The sequence below is a fragment of the Gopherus flavomarginatus genome, chromosome 1, assembly GCF_025201925.1.
Source record: "Gopherus flavomarginatus isolate rGopFla2 chromosome 1, rGopFla2.mat.asm, whole genome shotgun sequence".
NCBI lineage: Eukaryota > Metazoa > Chordata > Testudines > Testudinidae > Gopherus > Gopherus flavomarginatus.
Genome location: NC_066617.1, coordinates 229,095,591 through 229,108,256, shown reverse-complemented (window position 1 = coordinate 229,108,256; position 12,666 = coordinate 229,095,591). Strand labels below are relative to the sequence as shown.

Below are 12,666 nucleotides of genomic sequence, written 5' to 3'. Positions count from 1 at the left end.
CGAGAGCGATCAATTAAGGTGAGCTATTACCAGCAGAGGGGAGAGAAACTTTTTGTAGTAGTAATCAAAATGGTTCATTTGCAGCAGTTGACAAGAAGTTGTGAGGAACAGTGGGGTGGGGGGGAAATAAATATAGGGAAATAGTTTTTTTTACTTTGTGTAATGACTCATCCATCGTTAAAGTGTGTATGGTAACACCCATTGTTTCATGGTGTGGGTGTGTATATTTTCCTACTGTATTTTCCACTGCTTGCATCCGATGAAGTGGGCTGTAACCCACGAAAGCTTATGCTCAAATACATATGTTAGTCTCTAAGGTGCCACAAGTACTTCTGTTCTTTTTGCAGATACAAACTAACATGGCTGCTACTCTGAAACCTATGATGTTAGTGCGATTAGCATAGGGCTGGGTGTCATGAGGGCCCATATCATAATATTGGGCCAGTGATTTACTGGTTGTTCTTGGGCAAGTAACTGCCTCTTTATCCCTGTTTGTTAAATTGGAAGAATAATACTTACTCACCTACCAAATAGGGGTCATGTGAGAATTAATGAGGTAATTTCTGTACAGTGCTTTGAGCATGCAAAGTGCTGTAAAAATGTTAATTATAATATTTAGTAATTCAGACATGGGAAGGTTAGATAGTCAAGAGAGCTGGAGTAGCTCTTTCCTGAGTGAGATGTTGACATCTTTTCTAACTGCATGTGTATATATATGCTTATTCAATACAGTAGTTTTATAGTGGTGGTACAGCTTCCCTTTTGAACAGCATGAAACACTTGAATATAGAATTAATTTTGTCCCATGCTACCAAAGTGCTTTAAGAAACTTAAGTCCTCGTAAAGATGCTCTTTAGGGTTAATAAATATACGATGCATATATTGGGAATATGCAGATCTTACACACAAGCCAGGCCAGCATGATCCGTTCACACAAGCAGGCACCAGACTAGCCTGTGAAATTCTCAGAAGAAATTCATCCATCCATCTCTAGGCTTCAGGAAACCCCGTCTTTCCTTAATGTAGTTACCACCATCGTGCACCATCTTCCTGTCTAGGATAGACACTTACAGCAATATTTTAGAAATTCAGATAAAATGCTCCTCCCCCTCCACATAGCTTTTTCCCTTCAGTGGTGCCGCAGACTGATCCCCTGAACGTCCTTTCAGCCTCAGTCACTCACCACAACAACTCCAGATCTCCTTCACTGACTCCATGTTTTATTGTATTCCTCCAGCAGGCCACAGCCTGTAGTGTTGTTTACATATATTTACAATCTATAGGCAGCTTCCCCACTTGCTTCTAAGGAAGGGAACGGTACTAGCAGCATCTAGTCCTGTGTATGTTAGCTGTCCTTCAGGTCCTTATCCACACTTCCTTCCTGTCTGTTTTATATAATCCTAGCTGCTGGGGTTGCATCCCCCTAAATTACCCCTCAGCTCTAGCTCTGCTGGTAGGCATTAGAGTGACAGGGTGCTGAGATAGCTCCAGACACCCTGTTACATCTGAGCCTTGAGGAGCAATGGGTGGCCTGTCTATCACCTTGCTCGAGGAAGAAGACAGCTGTTGCATCTTAAAGACCCTAGGAAAGCAGCACAGAGAGCAGAAACAAGCCAAAGCCCACCCTAAATATGTTAATGAACATCCCAAGATATAAACAGAAGCAGATCCCAAGATCTAAAGCAGAAAACAGGGTTGGCGGTGTAGGGCTCTGTAAACATCATCACATAAGTAGGTTGAGGTATATGCAGGTGATAGAATTAGAAAAATCTCTAATGGGAAATAGAAGGTGACACAGAATCTAGAAACTCTCACAGCTCTGACAACATACATCTCTCTAGTGGCTTCTTATTCAAGAGGCTACTAGATGTCAGTTATTCCATTTGAAGACAGGAATACTCTGCACCTGGACTCTTCTCTTAAACAAGTTCTTGGAGAGTAGAGTCTGAATGAGATTATCTGTTCGAAAAATGCTCCTTTTTGGCAAAATGGTGGCCCCTTTTGGAGATCCTCTTGCGTCTTATTACATTAATGCATTGTAGCCAGGGCTATAGGTCATCTAAGGTATTCTCTTAGATCACATAGCAGACTTTCTATAAAAATGTAACCCTGTCACTGATAGTAGGCAACCACCAGTCGCGAAAGACAATGAAGTAAGCGCCAGAGCAGTTCAGTTACTGTGGGTCATGCTGCAGTATCACAGTGCCGGACTAGCGCATGAGGTCTGCTGTGGTTTCCTATTTGTTCTCTTCACTTTCCTCCCCTCTCTTCAACCTCTTTGATTCCCTAGTGTAGTGTAGCCCTTCAGTGTGGCCTCTTGCTAGCTGCTTCTGCCCAGTTTGTGGTATCAATGCTGAAAAGTTTTCAAGTGCCTCTTCAACCTGAGTCTCAATTAGCCCAGTGGCCTTGGAGCATCTGCAAGTTCTCCATACATGAGATCCTTTAGAATGCATCCATTGTTCATCCAGTACAGATGATGAAGCCATGCAGATGGACAAACCTATCAGTGGTAAATCACTGTAAAATGAAGAAAATAAAAATAACTTGAAGATTAGTAGTATTGTGACTACGAAGATAGTGAACATGTTCTTTTTATTTTCCCTCAAAGTTCATATCATAATGCAATTTGTGAACAATAATGCTAGTGGAAACAAAGAAGAAACAAGGTAGGTTCTCTTCTATGTGTTCAGAATTGCTGATCTCAAATGGAAAAATATTAATAAATTGTCTTTGGATAAAATTGAATTATTTTTAAAAAATATGATACTAATATTTACAGTAAGGAAGCTTTACTAGCACTCTAGATGTAAGTGAGGGTTGAAGAGTGCATATGAGAAGGTAGTACTTAAAAGTAGCTTTACAAGACTTCCTGCTCAGAGGCTGCTCATACCAAGCACTCAGGGTTAGATTCACAAAAAGGCCATAGGCTCCTAATTGCCACTTTAGGTGCCCAGATACCAGAATCAGGCCCCACTGGGATTCACAAAACCCTTGCTTAGCAGTCTCTGGGCCCCGGAGGCACCTCGGTGCCTAAATTTTTGCAGTAACAGTTCTCTAGGCACCTATGTTTTTGCCTATGAGAATGCACATTGCATCCCCCTGCCAGGCATCCAGACACTTAAGTCCCAAGGCTTGGACAAGGTGATGCACAAACTGAGAGCAGATGAGAATTTCTCCACTTAACTTGCCTGTGGGGTCTGATCTCATAAGCTTCATCACACCCAAGTTTCTTTGTGAATCTAGCCCAGAGTTCTCTAGGTCTTTCACTTTTTTTCAGTGACAACTGTGCTGTATTCTAAAATGTTCATCTGTTTTTGTATTTTGCCTTTAATTTTTTGTTGTTGTAGCTTGTTAAGAGATGCATCTTAATCTGTTAACTTAATTTTGTTTGTTTCTGGTATTTTCAAGTTATTTCAGCTCTTTAAAATATATTTCAACATTTTATATAAGCATACATTAATCATTGCTGATGTTTTTTGGCAGGTACAGAAAAAGCGTGAGTGGCAAAGAACACCATGTATTCCATATTCACAGGATTTTTACTTTAATGCAGTTGCACAAGCATTGGTAGAAAACATTTATGACGTAGTTTTATGGCAGGTTAAGCTCACAATTACTGCTCATGCTAGTGGAGACTTAATGCAAAACTTCCTGCATACTACTTTGAAAATTGTTCAACTATATTCAGCTGATAACAGAATATCTGTGTTTACTTTTACGAAATCCACATAGCTTTGAAAACTTACCCTGAGATGTGTATACAGAACTTACTGAACCATCACACTGTTCATAGGTTCATTATGTAATTTTGACTATTATCTATATGCATAAAATATAGCAACTAACACCATTATTGGTGTGTGACAGTAGAGTATTAAAAAACCCTTTTAATCTTAATTGTATAGTTGATATGAGATATGATTAGTGGTGCTAGACTGGATTTTCATAAAGGCTTCTGGCAGTTAAGTGCTCAATTCCTATTAGAAATCAACAGAAGTTGGTCACCTAAATCCCTTAAACCCATTTTAAGATCCCAACCTTAGATTCTGATCCTGAAAACACTTACATGTGCCTTAGTTTAAAAATGTAAGTTCTCCTTCAACTGATTATGCACAAGTACATTCCACTGCAGGTGTATGTGCACTCAAGGCACTTTGAGTCAGAGATATTTGCCAGCAATACCACTAGGCATCTCACATGATCCATCTCTCCAAATGCTCTCAGATGAAGGCATAAAATGAGTGTGTCACCACTTACCTCTGAGTTCCTTCTCACCGCCCATGGTGAGAGTAAGAATACCCCATGGTATTTGCTTTAGTTAGCCAGTGTTTCAAAATGCCTATAATGTACATAGTAGTAGCTGCTTGATTTGCCTTGATGAGGGCTGTGTGAGGGGGAAAATGCCCTATTTGTACCTCTTTCCCCACCAAGACAAAAAACCAGGGGGATTTCTGCCTCAAAGTTCACTATATGAAAGACCATGTTTCCCGTATCGGAACTGAACTCTGACCCCGAGGTAGCAGATTCAGAGTCCATGAGGAGCACCCCTCCCACTGCCCATGATTTAAAGTGTAAGTCTGATGAGAGAGGTCATCCTTCACCCTTACCACTAGTCTCCTTGAAGTGCTCTAAGCAGTCTGTTGCTGACAAGTGCTCTAAGTCTTATTCTCAAAAAAAAAAAATTTAAGGAAGTCTGGTACCAGTTCAAGCCATGACAAATCTAGGTACTCACTAGCTCTTGTATGAGGCAGCGCTTTTGATTCCACCTGTTGAGACCAGTGTCTTCCCCCTTACCGGGTCCCTCTTCATCATTCCAGCCAATCAAGTCTATCTCAATACCAATGGACAAATATTTACCCTTTCAGTGCTGTCTATCTGCAGCCCTTCTTGTTAGCAAGAAGGTCCCTATGTCTCCCCACAACTGGTTCTGCTTAAAGCAACTTTGGTGTCTTTGAAATCACTAATGCACTCAGCACCCGTTATGCCAGCATTGGTCACTTTGTCTGCATTCCATCCACCTCGACCCTCAGTTTTGTTGGCTCTCGAGGAGTCTCCATTAAACAGACCGCCTCAAATCCCAGTGAGGGCCACTCCTCTCTGTTCTGTAGAAATCTACGTTTCTTCTTTGGACTCTGACAGGGAGGAATCTGAATCACCTTCAAGGCCTTTTAGATTATCTTATAGATCTCCTTCCAGGGTCAAGGGAACTGAGGGACCAAGACTGGTTTCTTTATACTGGCTGGCTCCAGCATGTTGTCCCCCACCATGCATGACTTGAACAGTGCAATATCCTCCATGGCCTTATTGGTCTTGGACTATCCCACCTGTCTTTTTAGGTGATTACAGATGAAGCAAGATCGGAGAGCAATATTAACAATAATAATAAATAATAGAGTGGCCAATCTTAATGATCTAGAAAAGCCCAAATTACATATCCGACTGATGCAGATAGAGGTTCTGAACATTGTGTGGACTATGCTATCTGAGATGCTATCTAGTCATTATGACTGAGAAAACCTTTCTTGACAACTTTGCTAGGTCGTGGTGTACATAAACCAATTTACCTTTGCCATCTTCTCAGTGTAAAAAGTCCAGGGATGTAACTCTCTCTTGCTGTGATTGGGTGGACAAGGCCCAAAGGCCCCCTGATGGAGACCTCAGGGTCTGCCATATCCATCTCAGGAAAGGAGGAGTGGAGAGGCCCAAGTGGCCTACAGTGGTTGTGAGGAAGCAACCAGTCAAAGGAGCTGCTGGAACAGCCAATCATGGGTCAAGAGGGCCCTGTGAAAAGGAGCTGCAGAACAAAGCGGTTGTTAGTTGCTGCTTGGAGCTGGAGAAGAAAGGACTGCATGCCTGGGTGGAAGAGCAGCAGGACTATGGACAGCTAAGTCTGCTTTCAGGAACTGCAGGAGCAAGAGGTGTTCTTGGCTCGCAGTTAGGACTAAGCCAAGGAGTCTATGGGAAGGGACCAAAGGAGTAATGAAGGAGCTCCTGGCTGTCTGCAGGGACTGAGTAGGGACTGAGCCTGGGGAGGGCAACAGGAAGATATTGTCTCCAGGGAGGAAGTGCTGGAGATACAGCCCCATAGTAGGGCTGGACTGGTTTAAAGACCATGGACACACCCAACTGGGGGGGTGGGGGCGCTTGCAAGAGGTGGGTGCCAACCCTGTTACACTTGTCTATAAATATCCCATTTTATACATTTCTGATTGTGCCACTACTAATATTGAAGGATTGCTTTAGCTCAATCAAAATTAAAGGTTATCAGTCATGGCTTTTTGAGTTCTCCAGAAATTTAAGAGCACTTCAGAAAGGATGTGTGGAGGGAAATGTTTTTAACCTTTTTTTCTGTTTTTCTGCTCATTTTCATGTCCAGCCAAAGAGTTCTTAAAAGGGCCATTCTTGAGTCTTTACACATGCTGAATATTTTTTTATATCTGAGAGATGAAATTATTTTAACAAAGTACCAAATAACACTCAGTAAGGTGGCCTGTACTATTGGTAATGATTATGTAAATACTGAGGTGCAGAAGTTCAATCATCTAGATCATTTTGGGGGGCTACGACTAGGGATAAACATCCCATCATTCATAGCATCAACTTAGTTCACTGGTGCTCAACTAGTTTTAGCTATTTGACCGCTGCCTTTTCCCTTTTCTTTGCATTTTTCCCACCTCATCCACGCAACTCTTGTCTAGTCAAGCTTTCGTCATCAATGATCAGTGAAGACAAGAAATCGTATGTTGGTTACATATTGGTTTTTATTTTTAGTACTGGGAATGTTTCAAGTTAAGTAAATTATTCCTGGAAACTCCTGTCTTCCCAGTAATGAAACTCCATACAATTAACATTACCTATTTAGAAGAGTCACTTTCACACTCTCGCATACTATGTCACAACAAGAAAATAACTTTAAAAGACTTTTAAAACAATCAAAATTTAACTAGTATTCTCTGTGTGAACACTAGTTATTTATCAGATATAATTTTCACAGTTCTTTTCCAGAAGTTAAACCTGCAAAAGTTAGCCCTGGGTCTCCTGAGAATTGCCAGGAATTGAGTTTTAGAAAATTAATTGTGCACATTTTGAAAATCCAAGAAGTATAACCCTAATACTAGGGAAAGATCTTATCCAGAATACTGTAACTTTCATAAAAATTACACCCCTTCTGTTAAGTTACCGTTTCTGTGCTCATTTTCAGGCTAACAAAATGTCTCCCATTGATGAAATTCACTTTTTAAAATTGTTATTGTTATAGCCCTTTCTTGGATGATGCAATCATATTTTTCACCTCTGTGTTCTCTACGCTCTCATAAAAATCTATAAGGTCCCACTTTCACATTCCAGATAAATGATGAGCCTCATATGAGAACCTTTACTTTGCTTTCCCCATCTTCAAAGCATCCATGTGTCTCTTGTCCATTTTTCTGGATAATAGGGGCTGGGCTTGGACACAACCTTTGATTGACTTTGGCAAGAGCCTAATAGACAAAATTCCCTCAGGGTCTGTGTTTACTGCATCTATACAGTAGCCAACCCTAGCACCAGCTAGAGTTAAGGGAGTGATATTGAGTTTTAACACATTACTATATGGGAAATTATGCAACCAGTAGCCTGCTGAGATCCAACAAAATTAGTTCCAGAAGGTTCTTGCTAGACTTAATACTTGGAAAGAAGATTGGTTGTTCTATTTCTAGGTGATCTTTTTTCCCCAAAAAATTTCCAAGTAATCTGTTTAATCCTTTATTAATTAATTCAGTACCAGTCATGCTCAAAATGAGATTATTTTCAGGTCAATTTTAGAACATTTTGGAATAAAACCTATCTTCAGCTTTCTTGTACTTCTCCCATTATTAGCTTGTTTATACCTTCCATATTTCTATGAATCGTAATACCAGCAACAGTCATTTGTATATCTGACTGGATTATCTTAGTCATTGATGAGAACATCTGGTTGAATATTTTGTTCGTCAAGGATACCTTCCCTTGCTCTGTTTGATTGAATGGACTGTTGCATATATGATATATCAACAGAAAACTGTCTGTTTAATGCTATTGTTGTGTGGTTTTCAGGTACCACTGGGTCCACTTTAACACACCTATTATTTCATATGGTACCCCTTTTGCTTCCTACTCCTGCTACTACCTACTCTCTTTTGATGTCTACTGGTCTGACAGAATAAGCAGTGTCTAAGCCACTTCCCTTTATATAAATGTTTTGGTGATTTACAGACACCGCACATTTATGCTATATTCTTATTTTTACAGTTCCCAGCAGTCAACCATCCTCAATCTTTGGAGAGAAGATATTTAGGAATTTTAAGTGGTGTTCTGCTTGATCTTATGAAGGTAGGAAAAGCTACATTATTTGTGTATGTTATATAGGGGAAGTTCGCAGGGACCACTAAATTTATATTTTCTAATACATTTCCTTTTTAAAAAAGAATCTTCTGAACTTGTTTTGATAAACTTTAACAACCTCAGTTGTTTGCAGCAGATCTTTGATATTTCCTGGGGGAAATCCCTGAGGTCAGAAAAATACCTTTTGCTACTGCCATGAAATTCTGTTCACGATTTGGCTGAGTTGTAAGCTGCAGAAAATCTTCATTTCCCTGTTCTGTATTACACTGTTACTGCTTGATTTTGGCAACATGCCAGAAACAATGAATATTCCAAGCTTGGGTCCCCACCATCACTGCAGCACCATACACTGCACTCTGAACAGCTAGGAGTCGAAACTCAGCCTGGCTGTTGTTGGAGTAGCTATATTGGCAGGGGTGGAGAGTAAACCATCTTTGCTCCTGTCAGCCACCCTCCCTTCTCAGCATTGTAACTGATGGAACACTACATGAGACTTGATGGGAGTGAGATGGGAATCCCTGGAACAGAGACAAATACTAATAATTCATCATGGGAACCAAGATAGCATGAGTTCTAAACTCATCTTGAATATAGTGGGCCCAAATCTCATCCATTGAGCCATATTGCCTTTCAAAAAAGAGCTACTCATAGCTTTATCCTTTTCTGTGGAGTCTAAAATGGGGCTACTTAGGCATAAACCACTGTCTTTGTCTTGTGCATCCCCCTTTATTGGCTGCTTCAAAGATAATAACCATTTTTTCATATTGTTAGCTAATGTAATTAGCAGAAGCTCAATTGGTAGCAGAGTGTGTTGCAGTGCTGAGGACTGAAACACAGAGGTGAAGATGCATGATAGGAAGGGCGTTATTTGTAATAAAATTTGTCTTTCCCCTTCCTCTTTCTTGTAACTAGTTTTTTTGTATGTTCTTTCCTAGATTTTTAAGCAATTTGGATTGCAAAATCAAGCACTTGAAAATTAAGAAATGCCAGAATTAAAGTTGTCTGTGAAACCTTAATTCTATCTATCTTGTATGTATTCATGGGAATTAGGATATGGTTTTTAATTATATGATCTCATATTATCTTTTCCACTGGACTCTTTCCTCATTCAGTGCACAGGATGGGTGGTGCTCAGCGGTTGTTCAGAGAATGAGGTGGTTGTCTGTAGAACCCCTAGAGGTTAGAAGTATGTAAAGAATGGGACTGTGGAATGCAAGAAGAGAAATTACGGTTTTGTGGTTAAGACAGGTGAATGCTACACAGGAGAATTCACTAATATCCAAGCCTCTACTGCAGACTTCCTAAGTGGTGCTGGGAGAATCGCTTAAAACAGAATTTTGACATGTGGCCCCTATTTGTATGTTCTAAAGTTTCTGCATGCCCAGACACATGGAGCCGGATTGTCAGAACTGCTGAGCATTCTCAACTGTAATCGAAGTCCATTGATACTATGGATTTTCAGCTCCTCTGGAGTAAGGGGCTGTGTCTGGAGGAATGAGCAAAAGGGTGGGAGTCCAGTGACCCTGAATTCTAACCCTGGCTTCACCAGTGATTTGCTGTGTGGCCTCAGGCTCTTTGCTTTACTTTCCCCATCTGTAAAATGGTGGTGAATAATAATCTCCTCTCACAGGGGACTTTTGAAAAAAATTCATTAGTATTTGTGAGGCAGTCCAATACTGTACTGATGAGAGCCATAGAAAAGATCAGAAAAAATGAATAATTCAGTGCAGTGTTTGGTGTGTAGTACAGGCAAGTCTACACATTGTATTATGAGGATAAAGAGAAGCCTCATTTCCTGAGCACCATCCATCCTGTGCACTGAATGAAGCAAGGGTCCTGTGGGGGGAAAATAGCATGTTGTCATGTAATTAACAGTGTGTTATAATACAGACACACACACAAGGCCTGAATTAAGGTTGCACAGGCGCTTGATTCTGTCACTTCCTGACTTTGAAGTGGTTGATGATGCAACATGAATAACTTTCTTTTAATATAGGTTTTGTTTTGTTTGTTTTGTTTATTCATTTATTTAGAAAGAGGTAAGGGATACAGAAAGATGAATTATTAATATAATACATTTATCGAAACTGATGATAGTATATGTTCGATTGAGCCAATCATTTCTAAGTGTGTCTCTGATCCTGCAAAGACTTATGCATGTGTTTAGTTTCCATGAGATTACTCACTGTATGTAATGGAACAACTTTACACACTGTGAGTAATCTGTTTGCTTTCATGTTCCACCATGGTATGTATTTGTTCTGAATATGAAACACAGATAGCCTTAGGATATCTTACAACTTTTTAAAGGCTGTATTTGTATATACATTACCAATAACTGTTGGCGGATAAGAGAGACATAGAAATAATATGTTCTCTATGTTCAGAGTAGACAAAAATGCCCTATTTTAGTTCAAGCATAAGCATTATGTTTGCTTATCATATTAACTTACCACAACTGTTAATATTTCTTACAGAACTTGTGCGAATAACAGTCGTTACATGTTGCAAATTAATCACCCCTGTTAGTTTCTAACTTTATGATTAAATGTTCGTTCTCTAAATATCAAAAACATTGTCTGTCTTCAGAAATGGAACAAACATCATAAAATTATAATAGGAATTTCCTTCTGACTATTGTAGATGAATTTCTGTTGAAATCATAGCCCCATGAAATCAATAACAAAACTCTCTACATTTGTGTGTGAGTTTTAAAGCATATTTTTATAAATAGCAAAGCTCTTTGAATGAACTTTGTTTATCAAACCTCCTTTTTATTATGTATCGTTTTTGTGTGTATGTTTATTGCTTCTGAAAGCAGAATTGTTGTTCACTCTCACACTTCCATGATTTACCTTGCAATTAGAAACAAGGAACTGAATTTCTTAGAGACCTGTGCAGCTCAGTATTGAGATGAGTTCAGTACAGTATAAATGGAGTGATGATTTGCTGTTAAATGGTATGTTAATATAACTGTAAATCATTCTTGCAGTTGCACATAATCTCACAGAAACCATTGAGATGAGAAGCTCAAAATTATTGAGCTACAAGTTTTGCTGTGACTGGTTTAAATACTAATACTTGTTTAAAACCCAGACTTTATTTTCCAAAGAACTTGCTGAAGCTGGATCCAGCAGATAGGTACTTGACAGAGCAATGTCTGAATCATCCTTCGTTTCAAACTCAGAGACTCTTGGATCGTTGTGGAAGTTCACCTTCACGGTCAGCTAAGAGAAAACCTTACCATGTAGACAGCAACACATTATCTAACAGGTAAATACAGTAACTAGATCCTCATCAGCTTTCAGGTTTAAATATTCAATCATCTTCACAAAAAGAACACAAGTTTTTCTGATAATTTTGTCATATTGGTATACATATTGTTTTCTATGTCTGAGCTTAACATGAGAGAGAAAGCCAGTTCATCCCTAAAACACACTTCTTCCACACTCACTTTTGGTAATTGATTAAAGATAGGTTAAAGGCCCAATTACATAAAACAAAATGAAAGTGTCTGTGTGTGTAATGTATTTTTTTGTAGTTGTAATAAAAATATGGGACTGATAACACTGGCTGTTGTTAAACTTGCCCAACACTCCCCATTATAAGTCACTATTTTCAGTTGCTTTACAAATTTGTCAAACTTCAACTATTCAAGCTGAAACTTTCCTTTCTAGGTGTCTGCCTGTGGCTGATAGTTTTTGAAAAAATCAGCAAAAATGGTTCAGCCGTTTCTGAAAATGAGCCTAGGATTTTCCCATGTTAAAAAATATTGCCTTGGAGCAGGGACTTAAAATTTGGCAGATGAGTGGCATTTGTGACAGGGATGTGCCTTTTGTTGTTCCCCTGAAAATCCACCCAAATTTGGCCAACACATAAGCCTCTGAAAAATTGCATTTCACATATATCAAGTATAGACTTCTGAGATTTTAGAGAGACAAGGTGGGTGAGGTAATATCTTTTATTGCACCAACGTAAAAGGTTGTTACAAGGAGGAAGGAGAAAATAATTCTCAATCTCTCAGGGTGGACAAGGAGCTTTAAATTTCAGTAAGGGCAGTTTACACTGGACAATAGGATAAACTTCCTAACTATCCAGGGTGGTTAAGCACTGAAATAAATTGCCCAGGTAGGTTGTGGACACTCTTAGGTTATGATTCAATTTGTGTGAATATTGTAAGCAAACTCAACTATTAAATTAGAAATCTGAATTATTGTTTTAAAAAAAGACCTTTTTTAATTATTTTTTGTGAATAAAGGACTCGTCTACTTTTTTAAATAGCCCTATAATATGATATTGATCAGT

At 39.2% G+C, this 12,666-nt stretch overlaps 1 protein-coding gene across 3 annotated transcripts in view; it reads left to right on the top strand.

The window, feature by feature from the left end:
- The window catches only part of CDKL5 (cyclin dependent kinase like 5), a 153,594-nt gene that overhangs the window by 100,319 nt on the left and 40,609 nt on the right, over positions 1-12,666 (top strand). For all 3 annotated transcript variants that reach the window (XM_050936493.1, XM_050936492.1, XM_050936494.1), the window contains exons 11-12: positions 8,269-8,349; positions 11,474-11,634. In XM_050936493.1, the coding sequence (XP_050792450.1) occupies positions 8,269-8,349; positions 11,474-11,634 (242 nt within the window). The remainder of the gene's footprint in view (positions 1-8,268; positions 8,350-11,473; positions 11,635-12,666) is intronic.